The 27,690-nt window shown below is 56.8% G+C and overlaps 1 protein-coding gene across 1 annotated transcript; it reads left to right on the top strand.

Moving 5' to 3' along the window:
• The first annotated feature begins 229 nt into the window (after nucleotides 1–229).
• Nucleotides 230–27,397, top strand: SS18L1 (SS18L1 subunit of BAF chromatin remodeling complex). The gene is made up of 11 exons (XM_060124767.1): nucleotides 230–354; nucleotides 12,944–13,020; nucleotides 13,406–13,490; nucleotides 14,063–14,207; nucleotides 14,716–14,913; nucleotides 15,682–15,843; nucleotides 16,015–16,119; nucleotides 16,923–17,015; nucleotides 23,380–23,499; nucleotides 24,974–25,101; nucleotides 26,879–27,397. The coding sequence occupies exons 1-11, from the start codon at nucleotides 286–288 to the stop codon at nucleotides 26,903–26,905; spliced, it is 1,209 nt and encodes a 402-aa protein (XP_059980750.1). The 5' UTR covers nucleotides 230–285; the 3' UTR covers nucleotides 26,906–27,397.
• Nucleotides 27,398–27,690: the final 293 nt, after the last annotated feature.

The following is a 27,690-nucleotide window of genomic DNA, read 5'->3' as shown; positions in this document are numbered from 1 at the left end:
CGGCCGGGCGCGGGGGGCGGCGGGGTGGCGGCGGGCCGGGAGCGGGGCGCAGAGCGGCCGCCCGGGGGCGCCGTGTGGGGCTCGTCCTCAGGCTGAGGCGGTGGGCGGGGCGGCGGCGCGGCGGGCCCGAGGGCAACGCGGCGGCGCAGGGGCGGGCGAGCCCACGGCGCGGCGCCCCCCACGCCCCCCGCCCCCCAGCGACTGCGGAGAATGAGCGCCTCTGGCCGCCGAGAGCAGCCGGAGAATAAACCCCGATGATCTCGGACTGATCCCGCACCCACGACCATGTCGGTGGCCTTCGCGTCCGCCCGGCCGAGAGGCAAAGGGGAGGTCACGCAGCAAACCATCCAGAAGGTGGGCTGGGGGCCGCGGGCCGGGGCTGCGGGGTCGCGGGGTGCGGGCGGGTGCCGGGCCGGGTCGAGGGCAGCCGGCGGGCGCGGGGCTCGAACAAAGCCGGGGCGCAGTCGACCGCCGCGACCCCGCCGTGGCCCGGCGCGCGCTTCGCGGCCGGCGTGCGCCAGCCTGGGCGGGGGCGCGGGGCGGCCCGCGGGGTGGTGTCGGCGGAGCCAAGCCGTGAACGACCCCGGGCCGCGCCAGGCACAGTGGGGACCCGCCGCTTTCGGGACCAGGGTCTGCGGGCAGGGGCGCAAGGCGGCGGGACCGGGTGCCCGCGGGGTGGTGTCCGCTGGCCGCTCGGCGCGCTAAGGGGACCCACCTGGCTGGTGAAAGCCGTGACTCTGCGAGGTGGGCGTCCCCGGTCCCTGCGCGCAGCTTGACTGGTGGAGGCGCCACGGGGCGCATGGGGCGACGGGGACCCGGCCACGCCCGCCGCCTTAGGTGTTGGCAGTCCGAGGCACAAAGGGGCGCATCCAGAGTGTGGGACGACGTTCCAGCAGCCCCGCAACCCTTTAAGGAGCGCGCGACACCTCGGGGCTGACCTGCTGGCCAAGCTTCGCCACCCTTATTCGAGTGTCAAATTGTTTTTCAGCGTGACACCTGGCCAACCTTCTCACCTAACAGAAACTTTACAGATTCGCTTTACAGCCTTGCCCGCGTTCTGTAAGTTTGGCCTCGTGGTTTTCTAGAGATAACCTTCTGGGCTTGGGGGCACCTTTAACAAAGCCTTAAGTTTTGAAATTGAGATTTAAATTTTCCTGCTGTTTGTGTTTAGAAGATAAGCTCAGAAGAAAGGGGGTGTTAGTCGTTCCCATTTGAATTTTCTCAGTGTCTTTGGTAGCTACGTTGTTTTCTTTTCTAATCTGGGGTCCTTGGCAGTATCCCTTGGTTTCCATGAGCCTCCTTTTTCCCCAAGGGACTCACCTTGATGGTCATAGCCCTTCTTCCTTGATGACGTGACAGGACCTGGGGGACTTGTCCTCAGCCTCTTGGCTATTTTGAGATTACTTTTGCTGTGACTGGTTTTGACAAATTAGAAGCCTCAGTAAACGCTAAATAGGAAAGAGATGACTTGAGGAGCAGGAGAAATACAGGTTTAAAAGTGGGGTGTTTTTATTTGTTTAGTCAACACTTATGGGGTGCTTACTGTATACCAGGCCTTATTCTGAGGGCTTTGCAGGTCTTAGTTCATTTACTTTCTCGTGGTGGTTATTGTCATCCACATTTTATCAATCAGGGGACAGGTATAGGGAGGCTGAGTGCCCACTGCTAAGGTAGAGCCCAGACAGCGGCTCTGCCCCGACAGTGACTTCTGGGTGGGACAATGGGCTGGGCGGAGTCGAGCGTTGTGGCTCAGATGCACATGCTGGCAGCCCAAGGGCCTCTGCGGACCCTGGCTTTATGGAGCTTAAGTGTGATGAGTGTAGTCACTGTTCCTGAAGGTGCCTTGGCATCAACATTCATCCAGTTATTTGCACTTTGCACCCACCCCCTATTAAAGCTCCCCAAAGTCTCCAGGCAAAAGTGTGTGTTGGAGCACTGCTTCCAAACCTCAGACCAGAAAGACTGCATCCCGGGGCAGAAAATCTGCCTGCTGACCTTTGGAGATGGGTCTTCACCTTAGGCTGTCACCTGATTTGACCTGGTAGGGCTCGCAGTCCGTGTACTCACCTTGCTGTTTTGTCCGTAAATATACATACCCGGGGCTCTTTTACTGGTGTCCTGAGAGGGCATGAGAGGTCCGTGTTCTGCACTCTGTGTCCACAGCACGTGCTCATGCTCAGAGCATGGAGAAAAGCCAGGGGTTCCTTGGAAGCGTGCAAGGTAGTCAGAGAGCAAGAAGTATAGTCTTGTCCTTAGAGTATGTTTGGATAGGAGCCTGCCCGGCAAACTCCTACTCTGCCTTCAAGGCCCCACTGAAATGTCCCCTCGTCATGCCCCCTTGAGAGTCATGTGGTGAGTATAGCACTTTGACACATCACTTGGGCTCCCAGGTTTTCGTGTCGCTGACCTGTTCTTGTTGTCTTCCCAGGTTGGCACAGTGTCCGGCATAGTCAGTGTCTGGTACACGCTGGAGCATCTGTGACACTGGTTCCATTAGTGCAAGTGTTTGGGATAGGCAGTTGTATTCGCTTCCTGTGGCTGCCATAACAGATTACCACAAACGGGGTAGTTTAAAACAGCAGAAATTAATTTTCTTACAGTTCCAGTGGGCAGAAGTCCGAAGTCACAGTGTTGGCAGGGTTGGTTCCTTCCTGGGGTTCCGAGGGAGGATCTGTTCCAGGCTTTCCTCTGAGCTTCTGGGGTTTGCTGGCAGCCCTTGGAGCTCCTCGTCTCGCAGACGCGTCCCCCCCACCTCTGCCTCCATCTTCATGTGGCCCCTCTTCCTGTGTGTGTCTCTGTGTCCAATTTCCCTTTTCTCATAAGGACACCAGTCACAAGATTTAGGGCCCACCCGAATCCGTGTGACCTCAAATGTAAGTTGATTACATTTGCAAAGACCCTATTTCCAAATAAGGCCCTGATCACAGACACTGGGAGTTAGGACTTGAACGTATCATTTTGAGGGACACAGTTCAACTCATAAAAGAGGATGCGTGGGGGAGGGGTGTACCAGACAAGGAGAACCAAGGAGCAGGGGTAGGAAGGGTCTCAAAGACTGAGGAAGTCTTGGGTGGTCCTGCCTTTGGTCTGCAGGGAGCAGGTACAGGCGCCAAAAGCGGCGGGGCTGGGAGAGCCAGCCTGATCTGGGGCACCTGGGCTGCGTGCTCAGGTGGTTTTGCTTGTGGTGACCAAGCATAGCATTAATGCAGGTGCGACGCAGGTGAGAACCACAGGGGACGTGACTTTGCCAGAGGTCCTGAGGTGGAGGTGAGCCGTGTCTCAGCAAACTCCAGTGGCCCTGTAGCTGGCCAGCTGGCCTGCAGGCCAGAACCTGCCCTGCGCTGCTCTCCCTGGTTTGGGACCAGAGGCCGTGCTCCAGACGCCACCGGTGGGGGTGGGGCTGCCACCGTCTCCGTGGGCCGCACAGCTGGGCTGGGGCACGTTGGAGGGGCCCCCGGGAGCGGGCCTTGGCTGCCGTGTGGGGCCTCATTGCCGCGTAGCACATAGTAGTTGCTTAATAAATGTAAGTTTTATCATTACTGTTTGTATTGGTTTCCTTAATTTGTTTCCTTGGCCGGAGAGCGGGAATGGTGGCTTGTCCCTCTGTACCCCCAGCACCTCGTGCAGGGGGAGACAGGCTCCACAGGAGCTGTGGGACAGGTGGGCAGCTGGTATGGGCCTGGCACGGGAGAGTGAGACCAACAGGGCGGCGGCCTGGTCCCCGTGTCCTCTGTGCCCAGGGGCAGGGGCGGGCGCACAGGGGTAAGGGATGGCCATCTGGGTTGCAGGGGGATGCCCTGTGCTCTCTCAGACCTGAAACTTCTCTTATAGAATGTGGGACAGGGGCTTGCCTGGTGGCGCAGTGGTTAAGACTCCTCGCTCCCAGTGCAGGGGGCCCGGCTTCGAGCCCTGGTCTGGGAACTAGACCCCGCATGCATGCTGCAACTAAGGAGCCCACGTGCTGAGACTAAGGAGCCTGCCTGCCGCAACTAAGACCCGGAGCGACCAAATAAATATTAAAAAAAAAAAAAGAATGTGTAGGCTAATTTGTAAGGGAGGTAAATTGGCCGTTTAAAATATTAGAGCTGCCTTCACAGTTGAGGATGGCCTGGGGACTCTGAGACTCCCACGAACTTGGCTAATTAATCATTTCTGAAAGCGCTTTCTCCCCAGTGAGCAGAACCTGGGAAGGGTCTCCGGGAATGGCAGTGATCGTGTCCCTTCACTCTGGTCCTTGGGGCCAGCCCTGGGGAGGGGCGGGGATGGGATCCGGGCCAGGGTGCTGCCCCTGAGCACACTTGAACCTGCCCCATGGAGGCTCTGAGTGCAGTCCCTGTGGGTGGGGAAGTGTATTCTCCGGGAGGGAACAGCCACCGCCAGGCCTCTGTCCCCTCTGCCCAGTGAAACTGGGCACAGAGCCCTCCTGCAGGCGCTGCTCCAACGCAGGTGTTGCCCTGGGTGCCCTCTGGTGGACGATGGAAGCACCTGGGTAAAGTCCACCCATCCCTTCCTAAAGCAGTCGCCTGCCTCTTCCAGGGCTGTATCTGTCTTCCAGAGTCTGGAGGCGGAGGGAGGGGCCACAGTCAGGGGCCCTGTGACACTCACTCGAGGTGTCCCCACTGCCCGGCCCTCTGCCCCTAGCCTGTTCCCTGGGCCAGTGGTCAGGGCCTGGGCACCGGCCTCTGTGCTGGGAGTCCCCTGCGATCCCCGGGAGCCCCACCCCCGGAGTGAGGGGGGCCAGGTGCTGACGTGCCCAAGCCGCAGGACCTGGGCAGAGTCGGGCCAGCCTGGACCTCCTGCTCTGTGGTGGGCACCACGACTGTGCACCCTGCCGCGTGAACGTGACGGGAGTCAAAAGGCTCCAGGGAGAAGGTGCTAGATGTTTGTGCCGCGAAGGCTCCTGAAACGTGGTCCCGGGCCCGAGCAGATGGGCGATTGCACCGGGGCTGCTCGGGGTTCTTTTTGTTGCAGGGGTGGAGGATGGGCAGTGGGCCCTGGGATGGGGTGAGGGAGGAGTCCCGTGGAGCTGGGGGGGTGTGGTTTCCTGGGTTCAGACTCTCATTCAGCTGTAACAGTGCACAGCCCAGCCCCTGCTGGGCCTCAGGTTCCTTGTTTTAAGGAGGATGACGTCGTGGTTAGATGTGATCACCTGGCACAGGAAGGCACGTGACCTTGCAAGTGACGGTCTCAGCCTTTTGATTGGACCCTTGACTGGAAGTGATGAGTGGATTCTGAAGGGGAGGAGATTCCAAACCACAGGAAGCCACCTGGAGTCCAGGGTCGAGGCAGAGGGAGCTGCGCTCACGGGGGCGGAGTGGTGGTGACCGAGACAGGAGGTGGCCCCAAGTCGCTTGAGGAAGGTGAACATGTGTTTGCAGTTGTGTCCACGTTAACGTGTCTTATCGCGTCCTTAGAGTCTTTGGAAGTTGAACACGTGTGTCAGACACAGGTAGGACCACGAGGCGGGGGCCAGCCCTTCCCAGGGACACCATGGGAGTAACGTTTGGGGTTTTTTGAAACCCACACACCTGATTCACGGATTCTCCAATCAGGTAAATATGTTTGAAGGGGTCCTGTCAGCGTCCATCAGCAGAGTCTGCGGTGCAGCTCGTGCGTCCCCTGCAGTGGTGGTTGCCCGTGTGCTGGGGAGAAGAAGCCCTGATCAATTAGCAGCGTCGGTCCTGAGAGCTGCGGTGGGAAGAAGGGTTCAGCCACCTGGTGATGCTTGCCCAGCTCTCCAGCTGGCCCCGGGCTTGTCCCGCTCATGCCTCGGGTGGTTCCCAAGACTGATCTCACGTGGAGTCCACCCCATGTGTGGGGGGCATGCACTGTGGCCTTGTTTGTAGCTACAGAAGCCAGAGACTGACTGAGTACCACGTGTTTGTTTGTTCCGTGGAATTCTCTGGAGCCTAGGAAACAATGAGGGGGGCATCTTTGTGGCTGAAACGGGACAGTCTCCAAGATATCAGGGAGGCTGGGAGACCAGCGGGATGGGAATGTTCCCTGTGTGCACGCAGCAGGGGCGGGGGGCAGGGGATGCTTCCAGAGCTATCCGAGGTCGGCTGGAATGGCAACCGAGGGTGGGAGGTGCAAGGCCCACCCTTCCCTTGGGGCTGCCTGGACTTCAGCCCATCCATGAACCTCTTCCCACTTAAAGGGCAGCAACTTTGTTAATTACAAAAACAGCCACAGGGAGGTTGTGAAGGGTCTTTCTGCCCATTGTGGGGTGACCTGAGCCCCCCTCAGCGGCAAGCCTCAGGGCTTCCAGGCCCCTCTGTGGCCCCTATTCCAGGGTCGTCGTGAGGGACCACTCCCCCTTCAGAGATCCTTACCCAGGTTCCCCCGGTGGCCCCAGCCCAGCTCTTTGTGGTCTCTAGGACCCCCAGTCCCTCGCCCTCCCAGTTCCCTGTCATCCTCGCTCCCTCACCCACCCAGTCTGGACCCCACGTGTGGCGCCCGCAGCCCCAGACATGTCCCCTGAGCCGGGCCCTGCGTCCTCCCCTGCGTGTCCTCACGGCCAGGCAGGCCCACGGGCAGCAGAGCTCCCATGTCAGTCATCAGTTCCTTCACAGCCGAGTCCAGCCCCTTGTAAAGCCTGTGGTTGATCGTCACAGAAACAGCAGCCAAGGAGGGACACCCCCCAGGTCTGCACTGTGTTCCCGCCCCCACGGGGAGGCTTGGTGTGAGGCCTGTGCCTTCAGGTGCCCTCTCGGAGCCCTGAGACCACCAGGGTGACCACATGCAGAAGGCCCCGACCTGACCCCAGTGCTGAGCCCACGTGAGACCCGCAGCAGACCCACCCTGACAGCCCAGAATCACGAGAACTAAGGAACTGTCGCTTTCACCACGGCACGTGGGGATGTTTGTGATGCAGCAGCGGGTAACGGAGGCGCCCGTGTGTGTTGTGACCTTGGTCCCATCAGCCTCTGCAGTCATCCCAGGCTCAGGTTCAGAAAGTCACCCTCTTTGCTGGGCACAGGACTCCCTGTCCCCCAGCTGCCCCACCGTTCCCCGTCTCCGACGTGCCACACCCTCTTCTCCAGGTTCCTGGAACTTTGTCTCCGTTTTTGGACGTGCCCTGCTCCACCAGGCCTTTTACCTGTGCTGTCCCCTCCACCTGAGCTGCCCTTCCTCTCACCTCCACCGGCACGTTCCCGGTCAGCTTTCCAGCCACGGCCCAGATGCCATCCCTGGGTGCCCACCGGGGTGTCCGCTGCTAAAATCATGATCGACACGCTGCCGCCTCGTGGCACCAAGCAGACGTGTGCCCACGGCCATCTCTCCCCAGCTCCGGCCGCCTGCTGCCTGCTCTGCCATGAGCATGAGTGGGGTCTGGCCGCCTCTCCATCACGCTCTCCTGGGCCTAGGACAGGCCTTCAGAGACGGGGATCTCACCACCACTCGGCGGCTGTGGCCCTCGATGCTGAGCTCCAGCTCTTCCAGATGATGTGGCCACCGTCTCTACTCCCTGCCCCCAGCATCCTCGCCTCCGGAGGCCCTGGGCCACGCCTGGCACTTGGGTTTCAGCCCTCAGGCTTCAGAGCCTTTCTCTGCGACATCACCTGCCCCGTCACCCCTGAATCTATAGAAAATCAGGCTTCCCAAGAGGGCAGAGAGTGAGGCATGTGCCTTCTGTGCAGGAATACACAGAATCACGTGTGAGGAAGCTCAGGAGACACAGCAATAAGTACGTGAAGAAGCAGATTGCTAATCTTCCCGTCAGTTAAGTGGTGACTTTATTTTTCAGCTGTGTACTAGGGTACACATTTTTAGACACACACCAGGGAGAGAGAAGTGTAGGTAAGCCCCTGGACCCACCCAGCCCTGGCAATCCCAGACACTTGAAAATCACCTCTTACACAATGTTGTAAATCAGCTATACTCCAATATTAAAGAAATAGAAAAAAGGAAAAAAATTAAAAAATTTTAAAGATCAAAAAAAGAAACTTTAAAAAAATAATAAAAATAAAATCACCTTTTAAATGATAACAGTAACAAATGCCTCTCTTAGAAATTTCAGTGAACACAAAGGCATGTAAGAAATAAGATCTATATTCTAATCTCCAATCTGGAGAGAGCCAGGGTTTCCCTCCTGTCACCTATTTCTTGTTTCTAGGTTAGATTAGATTACTCAGCAAAACCTGCCTGCACATAAAGAATCAAATAGTGCTGTGGAGCTTGTATTAAAAATTAGGGGTCATTCTTCCACCCCTGTGCTGTTTCCCACCTCCCAGCAGCACCCTCTGGCTCTCATCATTGCTAAACCAAGTGGCTACTTCTGGAATGCTTTTAGCTTTAAGCGTTGTCTGTTGACTTAATGCACTGAGGCTATGATAACAGAATACCATGGACATTCATTAGTCACAGCAAGTCCGAGACCAAGGTGGTGGCAGAGTTGATTCCCAGTGAGGACCTGCTCCCTGGCTTGCAGACCGTCATCTTCTCGCTGTCTTCACACAGCAGACAGAGGATGCTCTGGGGTTGTCTCCTTCTCACAAAGGCAGTGATCTCCTGATGGGGACTCTACCCCCATGACCTCATCTAAACCTAATTACCTCCCAAAGGCCCCACGTCTGGGTGTCATCACATTGGGAGTTAGGGCTTCAACATAGGAGTTTTGGTGGGACAGCAGATACTCAGTCCATAACATTTGCTGGCCTCACATGATGATGATGGAAAAGGGGGACTTGGCTCATTTGCATGCCCCTCCCCCACCACACACCTGTGCTCCCGTTGCCCCAGTATGGCTTCCTGGTGGTTGGGATTAGATTCACCTCTGGCTGTGATGATGAAACCGTTGTTCCATGCAGGATCACATGATCTTATTTCCTGCCCAGTCTTGTCTTTTCCCTGCAGTTGGCAATCTCACTTTTTTTTTTAAATAAATTTATTTATTTTTATTTATTTATCTTCGGCTGCTTTGTTTCTTCATTGCTGCGCATGGCCTTTCTCTAGTTGCGGTGAGCGGGGGCTACTCTTCGTTGTGGTGCACAGGCTGCTCATTGCAGTGGCTTCTCTTGTTGCGGAGCAGGGTCTTTAGGTGCGCGGGCTTCAGTAGTTGTGGCACGCGGGCTCAGTAGTTGTGGCTTGCGGGCTCTAGAGTGCAGGCTCAGTAGTTGCGGCGCACGGGCTTAGTTGCTCCGCAGCATGTGGGATCTTCCCGGACCAGGGATCGAACCCGTGTCCCCTGCACTGGCAGGCGGATTCTTAACCACTGCGCCACCAGGGAAGACCCCTCACTTTATTTTTAATCACTTCTCACTAGTTTATCCCAGACTTTCTTCCAGCCATGGAAGCCTCCTCAGCTCAGGTAGTCTGTCAGTCTTTCTGCTCTGAAAGACACCTTTAGTCAGGTTATTCTTTTCAGAAAGTCCCCGTCAGAATTGGCTAATCCTTCCTCAGGAAATCTCTCTCAGGATGGGGTCATCCCTCCTCAGAAACTGCCTCTCAGGATCAGGTCATCACTCCTCAGAATCTCCCCCACAGGATCGGGTCAGGACTTTTCTGAAAGTCTCCCGCAGTGTCAGGTCATTCTCTTCAGGAAGTCTCCCTGGGGATTGGGTAATCCCTCTCAGAAAGTCTTTCCAAGGATAGGGTTGTCCCTCCTTAGGAAGCCTCTGACTGATCTGGGCCATCCATCTTCAGGAAGTCTCCCTCAGGATCGGGTCATTCTTCCTCAGAAAGTCTCCCTCAGGATCAGGTCATTCTTCCTCAGAAAGTCTCCCTCAGGATCAGGTCATTCTTCCTCAGGAAGTCTCCCTCAGAATCAGGTCATTTCCCCCCGGAAAGTCTCCTCAGGGTCGGGTCATTCTTCCTCAGAAAGTCTCCCTCAGGGTTGGGTCATTCTTCCTCAGGAAGTCTCCCTCAGGATCAGGTCATTCTTCCTCAGGAAGTCTCCTCAGAATCAGGTCATTTTCCCCCAGAAAGTCTCCCTCAGGGTCAGGTCACCCCCTGCAGAAGTCTCCTTCGAGATCGGTTCACCCCTCCTCAGAAAGTCCCCTCAGATTTGCACCATCCCTCCTCAGGAGTCTCTCTCAGGATCAGCTCATCACTCCTTCGAAAGTCTTCCTCAGGATCAGGGTATCTCCCCTCATGAAGTCTCTCTCAGGTCCTGTTATCCCTCCTCAGTGTCTCTCTTAGGCTCCTGTCATCCCTCCTCTGGAAGTCCCTCGAGGATTTGTTCGTCACTCAGGGGTTCCTGCTTTTGATCCTGTCGTCGCTTCTGTAGAGTCTCCCTCGCAATTGGGCCATTGCTCCTTTGCTGCCCGAAGCTTCTATCCTGTGTGGAGGTGCTCAGTACTGTGCTTTTCACTCCATTCATTTTTAGGACCTTGCTGTGCCCCAGTGTGTTTGTCAAGCTGGGTCCTTTGAGAACCTTTCCATCTGGACATTCACATCCTTCAATTTCTGAGGAAAAGTCTTGAACAATTATTTTTGTTTTTTATAAATTTTATTTATTTATTTAATTTTTTTGGCTGCGTCAGGTCTTAGTTGTGGCATGCAGGACCTTTCATTGTGGCACGGGTTCTTCGTTGTGGTGCACGGGCTGCTCTCTAGTTGTGGTGTGCAGATTTTTTTTCTCTCTAGTTGTAGCATGCGGGTTTTCTCTTCTCTGGTTATGGTGCACGGGCTCCAGAGGGCATGGACTCTGTAGTTTGCGGCACGTGGGCTCTCTAGTTGAGGCACGTGGGCTTAGTAGCCCCACGGCATGTGGGATCTTAGTTCCCAGACCAGGGGTCGAACCCGCGTCCCCTGCATTGGAAGGCGGATCCTTTACCACTGGACCGCCAGGGAAGTCCCTTGAACAATTATTTTTGGATGCATTTCTTCCTTCCTGTCTTTCTGAAAGTCCTAGAAGAATTGTTTTTGGCCATTTGGATTGTCCTTCAATTTCATTACCCTTTCTGTTTTCTACATTGGTCTTTTGCTCCGCTGTCTAGGAGTTTTCTACTACTTCATGTTCCAACTCTTCTGTCGATTTTTTTGTCGTGGTCAATGTATTTTAAATACCCCAGAGCTCTTTTTGTTCTCTGTTCTGTTTAATAGTGTGTTATTTTAAAAAAATAGATCCAATAACTTCTTTTATCTTTGAGGATATTAATAATAGTTGGGTTTTCTTTCTTTTTGTATTTTAAGTTTCCTTCTTGCATAATCTTCGTCTCCTCCAGCTTTTGGCCTCTGCCGCTGGTTTTGTTGGATCTAATTTACAGGCTTCCGGGAAACGCTGGTGCGGGTCACCCATCTGAGGTCTTGGCTAGAGGTGTCCCCCTGCTGTCGATGTCTGGTACTTTCCTCCCGGGCTGGTCATTTGCCCTGAATCCCCCCTTGGGGACTCCTGCCAGGTAGCTGTGGGGAAGGTCCCAGAGCCTCAACCCTCCCAAGCCTGGTGGGTCCCCAGTGTGGGTCTGCGTCACATCCGGCACCTGGGTTCTGCTAATTCAGTTCTTGCTCTTGCAGTTGCTTCCGCTTCTAGAATCCTGCTGCCTGCGCTGCTGTTTCAGCTGTGTTCACTTTGTCCTGGTGAAGGGTTACTGTCTTCACCCCTTTCCCACCAGCCAGGTCTGGGAGGGTTTGGACCTCAGCGCACACCCAGCCCGCCATCCTCCCCGCAATGTGTCCTGGTCTTTTTTCCGTAACTTCACTGAGGTGAAGTTATGGAAAACTTCATCTCAGTGAAGTTAGTACCTTGCTTAAAAAAAAATATCCTAACAGTGTAACATTTTTCTCCGGCTTGTAAAAACTACAAAGACGTTTGTAATGTCCGGTTGACGACTCATCCTGTGGTTTGGTTTCCTGTCATTGCTTAAGTCGTCCCGTCATTGAGCGTTTGGCGTCCCCCCTTTTTCGAGCTGACACGAATGACGCTGAAATGGACACCCGTGCGTGCGGAGTGTGTGGCCTCGGGAGAGGATTCCTGCCGGGCACCGTGAGGCCAGGAGGTAGAGCCCGTGGAGCCTTTTAAGGGTGGCTCTGAGAGGGAGAGGACATGGCCTTTGGTGGTTGTTTTTCTTTCTTAATTCATCTGGGGAAGTCTTCCTGGGCAAACGGCCGGGATGCCCAGTCCCCCTGGGTTTGATCGCCTGCCTATGGGTGGGCCCCACCGGCAGCCCCAGCCCAGAGCGCCCTCTGGTGGTTCCCTGTCTCGGGCCGGCTCCTTGGCCAGGGTGGGAATGGCTGAATTTGGGCATCATCTCCACAGTGGGGAGAAAACACTCAAGCATAGAGGAGGAGGTTATAACTAAAAAAACCCGAACAAGGGAAAGCAACCCTGAAGGCTCAGGGGCTGAGCGGGGAGGGAGAGGCGAGCAAGGCCGCGGCAGGGCTGGCCCTCGGCGCTCGGGTCCCCCTACCCCCGCCCCACGTCCAGGTGGGGAGTGTCCACGCCAGGCCTCCTGGCCAGCCATGTGCGGCCCCTCCCACGCTCCCATGCGACCTTCCTCCCTCTTCTGCGGCCTCTGTCCCCTCCTGTCTCCACGGGCCACCCAGGTGCTGTCGCCGAGTGGCCGTCCTGGGGCAGCAGCTTCGTGGGTCTAGGAGATGCTCGCAGGGGTGCAGGTGGCCCCCCCCGGAGTCCCCACCGTGTGGCCGTGATTTGTGGGCCTGACACTCCAGACTCCGGGTCCACCCTTGCTGGACAGAAGCACCGGGGCCAAGGGCCCTAGAAAACGGGTCCTGCAGGCTGTGGGTGTCCTGTGCAGAGTGAGAACCTGGACTGGGGGCGTAGGGCGGGTGTGCGGAGGGATGGGCCCTGGTGCCTGCAGGGCTGCACGCTTGGCACAGGGATGTGGAAAGTGCCCGGCCCTGCTGGATGGGGCCGTGAGGGGGCGGTTCTGCTGACGGGCACCGCTGGGCCGCGTGAGCCGTGAGCCGGGGCTCGCGAGCCCCGCAGCGGGCCGCCCGCGGACGCACCGTGTTCCCCCGCTCACGTCTGCTTCTCCTTCAGATGCTGGACGAGAACCACCACCTGATCCAGTGCATCCTGGACTATCAGAGCAAGGGCAAGACGGCCGAGTGCACCCAGTGAGTGGCGTGGCCGCCCGTGCCCGTCCCGGCTGCCTCTGGGGCTTGGTGGCCTGAGCGAGTGGGGCCTCAGGGTCAGCTAAGCTGCTGGGTCAGCGCCCCTGGGTGGCTCCCCAGGGAGAGGTGGGCAGGTTTGGAGGGGAGTGGGAGTGTGGGGGAGAGGGGACCACTGGGGGGGCCCAGGCCAGCCGCACCAGGGGACAGCGAGCTCCTCCAGGTGGGACCTCGTGTGACCCCAGGGCCCCCCCCATTCTCTGAACTGACCCGGCAGCCACTCCCCCTTGGCCACCAGGTCGGGGGTCTCCCCCCTCATCCTGGACCGCAGAGCACTGTGCCGCCTGCCCGTGCACACCCTCCTCCCCCTCAACCGCACCCTCACCTGCAGGTACCAGCAGATCCTGCACCGGAACCTGGTCTACCTGGCCACGATCGCGGATTCTAACCAGAACATGCAGTCCCTGCTGCCCGCCGTGAGTGCCTGCCACGGGGTGGGGGGGCCCAGGTGTAGACAGCGTTGTCCAAACCTTCGGGGCTGCTCTTTGGTCCAGATCTGGGAGGTGAGGTTGCCAGGGGTCACTGGTGAGCTCCACCTCCCGTCTGCCTCCTGTGATCAGAGGTGGGCTTGGGCTGGGGGGGGAGAGCACCCTGGGAACCCGGTGCTGAAGCACAGGACAGGCTGTGCAAGGGCCCTGGGGCACAGGGGGTGTGAGGGCCAGAGCCGGCTGGCCAGCTGAGACCAAGAGGGGTGGGGCGGGTGTGGGCAAGGTGAGGTGGACGCAGCTCCCTGAGTCCCAGGAAAGGGGGGCCCGGCTTTAAACCTCCAAGCCCGGGGAATGCTTGGCATAGCATTTCCATCTTGGCCTGAGGTGTCCGAGCCGGCAGTCAGCGGCGTCCAGCTGCATGAGGGCGGTGTCCCACCCTGGAAGTGCTGGCCGGCAGCCATGGAGTATGGCTGTGGGTCTCAGGGCGGCTGAGCCCCCGGAGCGGCTCCTGGTGGCCCTTCTCCACGCTAACCCTCTCGGTGCCCTTCCCGCTGCCACAGCCGCCAACCCAGAGCCTGGCGCTGGGCCCCGGAGGGCTGTCGCAGAGCGGCTCGGGCCAGGGCCTGCACTCGCAGGGCAGCCTCAGCGACGCCATCGGCGCGGGCCTGCCGCCACCCTCCCTCATGCAGGCCCAGATCGGCAACGGTGAGCGGCCCTGGGCGCGCTGGGCTCTGGGTTGGTTCCGGGGGGCAACGGGGTCACCGACTGGGCTCCCGGGTGGCCGGCCACCGCGGTGGGGACCCTCTTCTACCGGAGGCCCTGCTGCAGGCGCACGTGCTCGGGGTGACGCGGAGGGATAAGGCCCTTATTCCAGGTCCCCTGCGAACTGGGGCAGCGTCACCTCAGAGCGCGGGCTTCCGTGTGGGGCTCCTGTCCTTGGGTTGAGAACCGCCACTAGCCGTCGGGAACCATTGATAAAGGTAACAGGGAGCAGGCGGCCCCTCTGCGCGCTCAGCACGTGTGTGCATTTCCTGGTCACGCGCCCGTGTCCCTCGCTCGTTGCGTCCTTGACCATGGTCAGCCTCCCCCCAACAGCCGCGTGAAGGAAGCTGGTCCGGGGGGCGGGGGGGAGGCCCTAGCGCGAGGCCAGGGCTGCCGTCAGAGGTGGTCTTTGGGGGGTTTCAGCGCGCCCCCCCCGCCACCGCCCTGGCAGGTCCGAACCACGTGACCCTGCAGCAGACGGCGCAGAGCACGCTGCCCACCACCTCCATGAGCATGTCCGGCAGCAGCCACGGCTCGGGGCCCGGCTACAGCCACTCGGGACCGGCCTCGCAGAGCATCCCCCTGCAGGGCCAGGGCGCCATCAGCAGCTACGTGTCCCGGGCCAACATCAACATGCAGTCCAACCCAGGTACCATCCCCAGAGACCCCCGCTCCCCTCCAGCGCAGGCCATCGTGGTCCCCAGGGCCACCCTCCTCCGGAAACCCCCAAGGGGCGAGGGCCGGGGGCTGGGCGGCTTCAGGGGAGGCTCTGGGGAGGGGCAGCAGCCGCCCCGCTGGGAGGACTGGGTGGCAGCCAGTGCACAGGAGTGGGAGGCTGAGGGGCAGGTAGGGCTGCAGGGCCTTGAGCACTTGGGAAGCGTCAGGTCCCAACCAGGGTGTCCCACGACAGTCAGACGCATGGAGGTTCAAAGGCTTAGAACAGAAAAAGAGGATGTGAATTATCTCCTTAGCTCTCGCTACGCTAATTACACATTGAAGACAATCTAGTTCGGATATATAGAGTCAAATAAAATGTCACTGAAATAGATTCCCCCTGTTTCTTCTCATTCTCTGACGTGGCTCATGTCCCCTGTGCTGGACGGTGCTGCCCTGGAGGGTCCCGAGCAGGGGTGGCAGGAAAGGACAGGCAGGCGGGGCCCCCACTGGAGCCTTCGAGACCTGGGTCTTGGGGGAGGGCGAGGCGATAGGCTCCTCTGGGACCAGCCTTGGGGACTTAGGGGCGTGGGGGCCGGCATTTCACATTTTATGAGTCGCCCAAAGGCGCGTTGGCAGGAAGGGTGGCGTGGCCTCGCGGGGCAGAGCTGCACAGGCCCAGCCCGGGAGGAGGGCTCAGGCGGGTCTGCGGGGTGCCGCCCAGGAGCTTCGTGGGTTACACGGGGTCTGTCGTGTCCCCCAGTGTCCATGATGCACCAGCAGGCAGCCTCGTCCCACTACAGCGCGGCCCAGGGCGGGAGCCAGCACTACCAGGGCCAGTCCATGGCCATGATGGGCCAGAGCGGGCAGGCGGGCAGCATGATGGGGCAGCGGCCCATGGCGCCCTACCGGCCCTCCCAGCAAGGTGAGGCCCCGCCCCCGGTGCAGGGAACCGGTGGGGGAGGGGCAGTGTGTGCAGTGCCTGGGGCAGGCCTCCCCGTGTCCCCCGGGCGGGCCTGGTGGAGTGTCCTCTGATTGGGGGCCCGTTGGGGAGGTTCTGGGGCTCGGGGAGGTGACGTCCGGCGCTGTCCCCTAGGCTCGTCCCAGCAGTACCTGGGCCAGGAGGAGTACTACGGCGGCGAGCAGTACGGCCATGGCCAGGCCGCCTCGGAGCCCATGAGCCAGCAGTACTACCCTGACGGTGAGGCCGCAGTGGCTTCCGTCCGCTGCTCGCTGGTCGTTCCCGATTCAGACCCCAGAGCGAGTCCCCTTTGGGGGCGGGCGGCGGGCCTCTGCTGAGAGGAGCTTCCGGCACTGGCCGCCTGGGGCGGGGTGCGCAGTCCTGAGGCTGGACGCGAGTTCACCGTGAGGTGCTCTCAGGAAGGTGACGAGCGTGAGCCGACTGTCCCGTGACGCTCCCCTCCCAGCTGCTCAGCTACAACTTCTGCAGCTTCTTTTCCTTTTCCGTGTCACCTTTCAGGCATCTTCAAATGGCCCCAGGGTTTGTGGAGGTGGCGTTTAACATGGCCGCAGAGGACGGGTGGGATTTGGGGAGGACCCCCCAGGCAGGGTGTGTGAGCAGGTCTGGTGCTGGGGAGGTGGCCAAGACCGGGGAAGGGCAAGCCCTGACCCCCCTGTGGAATGGTGGCCGGGCCTCACGAGGTGTCACGCGCTCCGAAGGGAGCCGGCAGGGGGATGGTGACCGTGTGGCGACTTTAAAAGCTGACGTCCACGTGCGTGTCACGCATCGGCCACTGAGTACACTCTGTAACCGTGGCTGGTTGGTCCTCACGCTGCCCCGAGGGGCAGGTGGCCGTCTGCACTTTAAAGTGAGGGAACCGCAGCTGCCTGTCGGCAGGAAGTGCCCCCGTGGGTTCCGTCTAGGGAAACCGGACTGCACCCAGCGCCGGGGTCTCCTGACCCGACGGCCGAGTTCACGCGGCCTCTCCTGGGTCTGGGCAGCTGGGGCCTCCGCTGACTGCAGGGCACCCTGTTTGCTTGCAGGACATGGCGATTACGCCTACCAGCCGGCGTCCTACACGGAGCAGAGCTATGACCGGTCGTTTGAGGAGTCCACGCAGCACTACTACGAGGGCGGTAAGGTGGCCGGGCCTCAGGTTCCGGGCCCGACGGGCGTGGGGCGTATGGAGATGGGGGCCAGGCGCCGATAAAGCCGCCGAGGTGACGTCACCAAACACGGATTCGGGAAGAAACAGGCATAGTCGGTTCTCACACGGTTCTCAGGTGCGGGGACTTCCTGCCGCCCCAGGGGCCCCGAGAGGAGAGGAGCCATTAAGCTCACAGCGCGGCGTGGTCCTGGGCCTTGGTCTGGACGTCAGGACTGGGGACAATGGCAAGGCTGCCAGGGGCCCGGAGAGGAAAAGGCAGATGATATGTACAGAACAGGTGACTCGAAAATGTGACTTTTGGGGTGACTTTTTTTAAGTTGTAAAAAACGTAAAGTTTACCATTTTAACCATTTTTAAGTGCACAGTTCGGTGGCACTAAGCACGTTCATACTGTTGTGCGACCACCGTCATCGCCACATCATCTCAGAGCCTTCTCGCCTCCCCAACCTGACACGCTGTCCCCAATAAACACTAACTCCCCACTTCCCCTCCTCGACCCTGCTCCCCTCCCCCTCCAGGAAAGCGGGGCTCAGCCTCCTCCGCGGGAGGGCCCCCGCCTGCCTCGCGCGCTGCTCCCCGGGATGAGCTCGTTGCAGTCTGAAGGGCACAGTTCTGTACCCTCGCTTTGGGTTGCGTACGATTGTCTTTCGTAATTGATGAGTTTGCTAAAACATTCAGGGACTTCTTTTAAGGCAAGTGTGGCATATGACGCAGTTTCCTCCTGGATCTGGAAGCATTTTGTTCCGCCTTGTTAATGATCCCTGCACGTGTTAACACGGTACCGGCCATACCGCAGCCGGTGGCCTGCCGGGTCTTGCCTAGGGTGGGAGGTGCGGGGGGGAGTTTGCTTTGAGAGGGCTGGGCGCATAAGTGGCCTGCGGCCCTGAGAAGGGCAGGATGTTGGGTGGGAGCAATAAGGGGGTCGCCTGAAGCCAACAGAAAGAACTTTCTAGTAATTAGGTTTGTCCCGCAGGCGGATGGGGAACCTCGAGGGGCACGGGTGGCTGGTCCTGGGGTTGTGCACAGGAGGTGGTATCTGGCAGGAGCCCTGTGGGGTCCCCGGAATGAGAGGACCAGTGTCAGGAAGGGACCAGGGCATGGCCAACCCAGCCGAGCAGGACACTGTTGCTGTCGGGGCCACTGCAGAGGAAACCTGGAAGTCCCGATGGCATTTCCTGTCTGTGAGGTTTGCAGGAGCAAGGGCTGGACAGAGCCAGTGTCCGCTGTGACACGCCCAGGGCGCTTCTGTGGCATGTTCCCCCGGGTCATGCCAGGTGTACAGGACCAGGGTGTCCGGGTGCCACCTGCTGCGTAAAACAAAGGGCGCTAAGAGCACACACACCACAGACAGGCTCTGGAGAAACACCTGGGACAGCGATGGAGGTGATGAGGCTGGGCGGGGGAGGGGGCCTTCCTCCCCGGACCTGTTGAAGACGGACTTGGTTTGTTTTTTTATTTCTGAATCGCCCAGTTAGAAGTCAAACTTACTGAAAATCAAAGCACTAACCCTGTGGCCCCCCAGACCCGCCCACACCCCCCAGTCCTGGGGTTGCAGCACCGCTGTTTGGGGCGTTTCCCCCGATGGCGACGGTGACTGTGATCAGGCGTTGGGGATGGTGGGGACGGCTCCGCCCCAAATGGCTGCCACGCGGGTCCCCGAGGCTCATCCTTGCTTGGCGACAAGGCTGTATAGACGGGTCGGTCACCCTGTGCATTAGCACCTCTGGCTGTCCTACGGCCACGTTCCTGCCACGTTTAATGACAACACCAGCCTCTTCTTTCACAAATAAGTGGTTCCTTTTTTCACGGCCATGTCACAGAATGTTGCGAGATTCTTAAAGATAGAAACAGATGAAAAGGAGAGGAAAAACAAGAGAAGTCGTTGTACCGGCCAGTGGTGGAGGGAAGGCCCTGGAGCCGCTGTCGCTGTCCCAGGCTGTTCTAGGAAGAGCAGTCTGGGCTCCCCAGCTCTGCTGCTCCCACGAAACCCTCCTGAGAATCGCTCAGGCTTGTTCAAAGAAGTCCTGCCTCTCTCCTTTCAGAGTTGTCCATACAGGTCCATCTTCTACTGGGATTTGGCCCCGGGTCAAGAGAAGGTTTTTCTGGGTGCGTGAGAGTTGCGCCGGGTTCTCACCCCCTGCACACCTGCTGTGTCTAGGCCACGGCGGCTGCTGCTGTGAATTAACTCCTTTACCCGTTATCCTAGAAAGAGAAAAGGGGTTGTAAGACATGAGAATATGCAGACTGACCCCATAACTCTGAAACCCTGGAGAAAACCTGCCAAGTCTCTGATGAATTTCTCCGATGCATTCCTCACAAAGACAGTGAACCTGGGTCTCCACTGGTCACTGACGCCTCCTCGGCCATCGGCCGTCCCATCGGCCATTGTTGCTGGGACCGGTCATGGTTGTGAGGAGGGAGCAGCTGTCAAGGTGTTTCCTTAGATGATGACCAATCAGAAAACCCAGCAGATTCCTCAGAGCCCACTTTGGAGAAGAGCTCCTGTGCTGTAGAGCATGTGTTCCTTCATTGTTCTGTGCAGCTGGAAATTGAACTTCCTTATGGGGTTTTAAGCCTTTCTACATGAATTCGCTCTCAATAAAGCTGTTATTCTAAAATGTACATTATCAGGATCCCAGTTTTAAAATACTTACATTTTACTGGACTTCCCTGGTTGGTGCAGTGGTTAAGAATCCGTCTGCCAATGCAGGGGACACGGGTTCGAGCCCTGGTCCGGGAAGATCCCACATGCTGCGGAGCAACTAAGCCCATGCACCACAACTACTAAGCCTGCAATCTAGAGCCCACGCGCCACAATGACTGAGCCCACGTGCCACAACTACTGAGCCTGTGTGCCACAACTACTGAGACTGCATGCCGCAACTACTGAGCCCACGTGCCACAACTACTGAGCCTGCACTCTAGAGCCCGTGAGCCACAACTACTGAAGCCCATGTGCGTAGAGCCCGTGCTTCGCAACAAGAGAAACCACTGCAGTGAGAAGCCTGTGCACCGCAACAAAGAGTGGCCCCTGCTTGCCACCACTAGAGAAAGCCCGCGTGCAGCAACAAGGACCCAACGCAGCCAAAAATAAATAAATAAACAATAAAATAAAAATATTTTAAATGAAAAAAAATCTATAAAAAACTTAATTAACTAAAAACAAAGACAAGAACAAGAAAACCACAAGCAGCCCTCCTTTCCAGGCTGTCTGGTGCCACAGGGGGTAAACACCCCGGGTCCCCTCGCCCCGCCTGCTCCTGCTAGAGGACGGGGTCTCATGCAGAGAAAGACCCACACTCTGTGGTTAAAGGCCAGACACTGTGGTTTTGAAAAAAACGATGAAACTAAACTTAAATTGGTTTTCTTATAAAGGTGTTTTGAAAACAGAATGGAATTTAGTCTCTACACCAATCTAAAACTCTTAAGACCTGCATTAGGAAGACTTCGTAGCAAGATTTTTATTAATGTATTTTTAAAGTTTTGTTTAAATATAGTTGATTTACAGTGTTGTGTTTCAGCTGTACAGCAAAGTGATTCAGTTATACACACACACACACACACACACACACACAGACACACGTATATATATATTCTTTTTTTAGGTTCTTTTCCATTACACACGTAGAAAGATTTTTAAATCGTTGTTAATACTCCCTTTTTTAAAAAATTTATTTATTTTATGTATTTATTTTTGGCTGCATTGGGTCTTTGCTGTGTGTGGGCTTTCTCTAGTTGCGGCGAGTGGGGGCTACTCTTCGTTGCGGTGCGCGGGCTTCTCACTGCGGTGGCCTCTCCTGTTGCAGAGCACGGGCTCTAGGCATGCAGGCTTCAGTAGTTGCGGCACATGGGCTCAGCAGTTGTGGCTCGCCGGCTCCAGAGCGCAGGCTCAGTAGTTGTGGCACACGGGCTTAGTTGCTCCGCGGCATGTGGGCTCTTCCCGGACCGGGGCTCGAACCCCTGTCCCCTGCATTGGCAGGTGGATTCTTAACCCCTGCGCCACCAGGGAAGTCCCCAATACTCCCTTTAACTGTTGGTAATTACTTGGTAATACGTTTACTGCTCTCCCAGTTATTTTCTTACCAGGAGCTTCCTTCCAAAATGAGGCTTTAGCACGGGTGCTGGCTGGCTAGTTAGAGTTTTGAAAATGAGAATTAAGCCATTTTCTCTGGGAAAAGAAAAAGTAAGTGAACCTAAAACATCTCTGGGACTGTACCCACATATAGATGCAGAACACAAGGGCAAACGTCTGCCTCTTTTCGTTCATAAAGTCACAGGAAAACACATTACAGGTCTGAGCTGGAACCCTGGCTTGCATGTTTGCCAATAAGACGAGGGTGTCCCAAAACTTCTGGGGTCCCTTTGAACTGTGGGGATCATACGGCTTTTCCCTGTGTCTGTGTCCAGATCTCCTTCTTCTTAGAAGGACATCAGCCACTGGATTAGGGCCCACCCTAACCTTGTATGACCTCCCTTTAACTAATTACATCTGCAAAGACCCTATTTCCAAATGAGGCCACAGGTTCCTGGGGTCAGGACCTCAACAGCTCTTTTGGGGGACACAGTTTACCTACAACACTGGTATTGGTCTTTGTCTTAATTGCATTAACCTTTTCACTTTGGCGATATATTTGTATTTCTATAAGACAGTAAGAGAAAGTATTGTATTGGCCAAAAAGTTCATTCGGTTTCGCTGTAAGATGGCTCTAGTAGCGCTTAGCTGTCTTTAACTTCATTTGAAACAATTTTGTAATTTTGTTAGATTGTATGTGACAGCTGTCATACCTGTGCATTTAAAAAAAAAAAAATCAGGGCTTCCCTGGTGGCGCAGTGGTTGGGAGTCCGCCTGCCGATGCAGGGGACGCGGGTTCGTGCCCCGGTCCGGGAAGATCCCACATGCCGCGGAGCGGCTGGGCCCGTGAGCCATGGCCGCTGGGCCTGCACGTCCGGAGCCTGTGCTCCGCAACAGGAGAGGCCACAGCAGTGAGAGGCCCGTGTACCGCAAAACAAAACAAAACAAAACAAAATTAAAAAAAAAAATCAAAACTGGTGAATTTTTGTGCAGCCATTTTAATATTGAAGATGGAAGAAAAAAAGCAACATTTTTGGCCTATTATGCTTTGTTATTTCAAGAAAGGTAAAATCGCAACCAGAATGCAAAAACAGATTTGTGCAGTGTGTGGAGAAGGTGCTGCGACTGATCCAACGTGTCAGAAGTGCTCTGCGAAGTTTCACGTGGAGATTTCTCGCTGGATGATGCCCCATGGTCGGGTAGACCAGTTGAAGTTGACAGCGATCAAATCAAGACATTAACTGAGAGCAATCAACGTTGTACCACGCGGGAGATAGCTGACATACTCAAAATATACAAATCAAGCTCTGAAGATCATTTGCACCAGCTTGGTTATGTTAATCGCTTTGATGTTTGGGTTCCACACATGAGTTAAGCAAAAAAAACCTTCTTGACTGTATTTCCTCTTGTGATTCTCTACTTAAACGTAACCAAAATGTTCTGTTTTTAAAACAAATTGTGACGGGCGATGAAAAGTGGATACTGTACAGTAATATGGAACAGAAGAAGACAAGGGGGCAAGCGAAATAAACCACCAACAACCACACCAAAGGATGGTCTTCATCCGAAGAAGGTGAAGTTGTGTATATGGTGGGACTGGAAGGGAGTCCTCTATTATGAGCTCCTTCCAGAAAGCCAAATGATTAATTCCAACAAGTACTGCTCCCAATTAGACCAACTGGAAGCAGCACTCGACAAAAAGCGTCCAGAATTAGTCAGCAGGAAACGCATAATCTTCCATCAGGATAAGGCAAGACTCCTTGTTTCTTTGATGACCAGGCAAAAACTGTTACAGCTTGGCTGGGAAGTTCTGATTCATCCACCATATTCACCAGACATTGCACCTTTGGATTTTCATTTTTTTCGGTCTTTACAGAATTCCCTTAATGGAAAAATTTCAATTCCCTGGAAGACGGTAAAAGGCACCTGGAACAGTTCTTTGCTCAAAAGGATGAAAAGTTTTGGGAAGATGGAATTATGAAGTTACCTGGAAAATGGCAGAAGGTAGTGGAACAAAACGGTGAATACGTTGTTCTATAAAGTTTTTGGTGAAAATGAAAACTGTGTTTTATTTTTACTTAAAAACTGAAGGAGCTTTTTGGCCAACCCAATAAAATAAAATAATTTGAATTGTTGTGGAAAAGAAGAGGTGCTGGAGCAGTGGACTCGGTCTAGGGAACCCACAGCTGCCCATGCCTCGAGGGACAGCGGAGCTGCCATTGCTCTCTGGAAATGAGCTCATGTCTCCTTCCCTCTGCAGGAAACTCACAGTACAGCCAGCAGCAGGCGGGGTACCAGCAGGGCACAGCCCAGCAGCAGACGTACTCCCAGCAGCAGTACCCCAACCAGCAGAGCTACCCCGGGCAGCAGCAAGGCTATGGTAAGCGGTGGCGGGGGGCATCACAGGAACGCGGTCATTCGGTGGGCGCCCAGCAGGCTTCTTATTTTGGAACAGTTGTAGATTTCTGGAAAAGCTGTGAGGAAAGCTGAGAGTCCCCCCATGGTTAACCTCGTCCATTACCAGGGCCCTGTGGTCACAGCTAAGAAACCAAGGTTGGTGCATGGACGTGGACTGAGCCAGTTTCTTCGGATCTCACTGGCTCTCCTGCATGTCCTTCTCTGTACGGGACCAGGCCAGGATCCCACATGACATCAGCCCCACAGCTCCTTGGGCTGCGAAAGTTCCTCAGACTTTCCTCATCCCTCTTGACCTTGGCACTTTTGAGGAGGGCTGGGCGGGCACTGCCTAGACGCCCCCTCAGGTTGGGTTTGTCTGGCCTGGGTTCTGGAAAGAAGACCACGGCGAAGCGCCTTTGCGTCCCCTCCTGTGGGCATGACTTGCCTCCGTTGAGTCTGGCCTTGGTCACATGGTCAAGGGCGTCTGCCAGGCCTCCCCAGTGTCGGGCTTCCTTCCCTCTCCTCCTCCAGACTCTGACATCACTGGGTCCAGCCCCACTCGAGGGGGCACTGTGTACATCAGGGGTCCCCAACTCCTGGGCCTTGGACCAGTACCGGTCCGCGCCGGTTAGGACCCAGGCCGCACAGCAGGAGGTGAGCGGTGGGCGAGTGAGCGAGGCTTCATCTGCCACTCCCCAGCGCTCACATCACCGCCTGAGCCATCCCCCCCTCCCCCGTCCGTGGAAAAATTGTCTTCCATGAAACCAGTCCCTGGTGCCAAAAAGGTTGGGGACCGCTGGTCTACATAGATTATTTGGAATTCTTCTGTAGGGAAGATGGGTCTCTTCTCCTCCATTCACTTAGTTATTGATCGTTTATTTATATTGGTAGGTGCTCACGGGTATTGATTTTACACATTGAGTTACGATCTAAACTTCTTTATTTTATTGTTCAAACCGTCTCAGCCCTGCCTCTTGGGAGCTCAGGTTGGTGCCTGTGGCCCTTGGACGTGCCCCATCCTTTTGGTTTAGAGCACTTTCTTCCTTCTGGGACCACAGTGTTTCCCGTGCCCCAGCCCTAGAAACAGCCAATTTTGGAAAAAACACTCGGCCTTTGTCAGTTTCTCCTAAACCATCTACTTAGGCTCCGGAGGCACAATTACCGTCCCACGCGCGTTTTCACCATTTTGCTGTGTGTCCGACTCCCGTGTTTACGGTGACCACCGTGACTGGTGTAAGCTGGTCCCAGGAAGCGGGCCCGGGGCACTGAGAGTGGCCCCCAGGCTCCGTCCGGGTGGTGCTGGGAGCACAGCTGCGAACCACGCGGGACTCCGCGCAGCCGCCAGCTGTGGCGCTTTCACTGCACGGGCTTAATGTGGAGGGAGAACGGGTACCAGCGTCAGGGGCTCGGGCGGACGGGGGCATGGGGTGGTCTCACGGCTCCCGCGTGTGTTCTAGGGCCTGCCCAGGGCGCCCCCTCGCAGTACTCCAGCTACCAGCAGGGACAAGGCCAGCAGTACGGAAGCTACCGAGCGTCTCAGACGGGCCCGTCCGCCCAGCAGCAGCGGCCTTACGGCTACGAGCAGGCAAGCCTTCTGCCCGTTTCCAGACTCGCAGCCCCCGTGTGCGTCAGACGTGACGAAGGTTTCCCTGGTCGTCAAGAGAAACAATAACACAGGGTGAACTGGCACCCAGTGTCCCTCCAGAACGTTTATTCTCTGAGCCTGTAAGGTTTTTAAAAATTACCTCTTCGGTCAGACACAGCTGGCTGTGTGTCCTTGTCCTTTCACGCCTCGGGTGTTCCCCGCGCGCCTAGCAGCGTCGGGCGTCTGGTGCGCGCCTGGGGGCCCCGGCGACGAGGCAGATTCTAGAGCTTGTATCTCGCCTGACACAGCCGGGCGCTGTTGGCACCGCGATGGAGCAGCGGCAGGTAGTTCTGAGAAGAGGACCCAGAGGGCAAAGGGACAGAACGACGGGGGGCAGGGCGGGCGTAGACCAGGTCGGGGAGGCCCTCTCGGGCGACAGTGAGGCCCTCAGACCTGAGCAGAGCCGCTCAGGCTCCCGGGACGGCAGGGAGGCCTCGCGCCCCTGACGAGGATCTGCTCTGCGTGGGGTGGGGCCCTGGAGGCCATCGGAGCCTTTGGTGACAGCACGGTGGCTGCTGGAGAGGGGCGAGAGGCCCCGGGACTCTAGGTGCCCTCAGAGGTAGTGCCAGCAGGAGTTGCCGGTGGGCTGGACGTGGGGCGTGTAGGAGAGGCGGGTCGGGGCGGCCCCAGGGGTTTCAGCCTGGGCTGCTTGAGGCAGTTGCCGTTCCTCGGGGTGCAGAGGGCTGTGGAGAGGAAATCAAGCTTAATTTCAGATGCCTCTGACTTCCACCTGGAGGCGTGGAGGAGAAGCGGTAGATGATGGATGTCAGCCCCTCCTGGTGGGAGAGAAACCCATGAGGGGTGAATGTAAGTGTCCGGGGGCCTCTCAGCAGAGGTGCCACGGGGCCAGGACATGAGGATGAGGGTGAGCCAGCCTCGGGACGCAGCCGTGCAGAGGTCCTGAGGCGGCCAGGTGTGTCTCATGCGAGTCGGTCAGGAGGAGCCTTGGCGTCTGCAGCTCAGGGCAGGAGCAGGGCAGTGGGGCGGGAGGAGACTTATCCTGGGCATGTTTGGAACCTCCTTTGAAGAGAGCCCCTTGCAAGGGCTCATTGTGCATCGGTGGCCTTTTGTGCTGGGTCATAGGCACTAATGACCGTTTACACGGCTAATGAAATCTCAAGGCACCACATGGATGACGGGTGTTTCTCTCAGGTACCTGAATAGGAAGGTCCTGTATTTTATTCTTTTAAATGCTTCTCACCCTGCTCTCTAAAGAGAGATCATGAACCAGTCATACTTAGAGGATGAGTTTTCAACACGAGTAAACAAGCCCAGGGCAGGGTAATTAAGGAGGAAACCTTTTTGACCTTGAAGAGAGCAGTGTGGAATGTTCCCGAGTGTGCCGGAAGTGGTGCCAATGTCGTTTGTGGCTGAGGGAGCCCGTCACAGACCTGTTCACAGCAGGCTCAGGGTGGGGACGTGACTTGAGGCACCTGGACCAGGCCCAGCACAGTGAGCTGCTGTGTGACTGGGTGAACCAGCCTCTTCCACCCTCTGACCTAAATCAGTCGCTGCAGCCTGGAGAGTGGCTTCTGGACGGCCGCTTATCTGCCTGCCTCGTGGAAACAGGCAGAGGCTGTTTGGTCGCTTGCCTTTTATGTTCCCTCCACCTCTCATCCTGGGTGTTGGCGGGGGGGCGGGAGTCTGTCTTACCCTTGGGCGTGGACCCTCTTATGCAGGACTGTTGGGGTGTAATCTGTGTCTTGGTCTCTTGCAGGGCCAGTACGGAAATTACCAGCAGTAAAGGACAAACATTCTTATGGAGGCTTGCAGCGGCATGTCTGTCTGGGATGGACAGGCCAGTGACAGTTCTGATGAGCTGTGACCTGCGGGCTGCCCCTTCACCCCACGCAGCGTCTGCATGTGAAGCGTGCACATTTCACGTGGGGTAGGACGCCGAGCGTGCACCGCCGGTGCAAGACAGCGCTTTGATGGTGTGACATATTTGGTGCTGTGTATAGTATTGTATGTCCATACACGGAGAGGTTGTCCCTTTTTGTCCGCCTCCCCCCCCCCCGCCGTGTTTCTAGCTAGCTTTAGGGGTCCTTTTGTCATCAGAGTGTTCTGTGCCCAGTGATGGGACACCTACAAGAGGCCATAGTCCACGTACTTGTATAAACAGACCTTAGGGCTGACACTCCTCCTGCACTGTCGCACCGTGGGTTGTAAACTTGTCTTTCACTGTCCGCACCGCAGCTGGACACGTGTGCACAGCCCCTGGATGGCAGCCTCTTCCTGTGCCTCGATGGGGGGGTGGGGGGGGTGGGAGGCATCTTCTGTGATTTGCGTCAGTTTCTGTTACACGATGGAAAGGATGACTAAGCCTCATTTGGAGATGCTGTGAACCGTTGTTTTCAGAGCTCAATCGTTACCTGTGTCTCTCACCAATTGTGTTTATCCAAAAAGTTATATGTTTTTGTATTAAAAAGTAAAGAGGGATCAATGACTATGTTCTAAATAAATAGGAATCCATGAAGGCAATGAATGATTAGCCTTACCCAGGGAGAGTGGTATTGCTGAAAGAAAGAG

This window comes from Lagenorhynchus albirostris, chromosome 15 (genome assembly GCF_949774975.1).
Source record: "Lagenorhynchus albirostris chromosome 15, mLagAlb1.1, whole genome shotgun sequence".
NCBI classification, from domain to species: Eukaryota; Metazoa; Chordata; class Mammalia; order Artiodactyla; family Delphinidae; genus Lagenorhynchus; species Lagenorhynchus albirostris.
This window is presented reverse-complemented; position numbering and strand designations above follow the sequence as displayed.

Bases quoted from the DNA above. Each gene is read 5' to 3' on its own strand.
- SS18L1 (XM_060124767.1), top strand. From the start codon at position 286: ATGTCGGTGGCCTTCGCGTCCGCCCGGCCGAGAGGCAAAGGGGAGGTC. The intron at 14,914-15,681 runs GTACCATCCCCA...CGTGTCCCCCAG, and splicing joins CAACATGCAGTCCAACCCAG to TGTCCATGATGCACCAGCAG. The intron at 25,102-26,878 runs GCAAGCCTTCTG...GGTCTCTTGCAG, and splicing joins GGCCTTACGGCTACGAGCAG to GGCCAGTACGGAAATTACCA.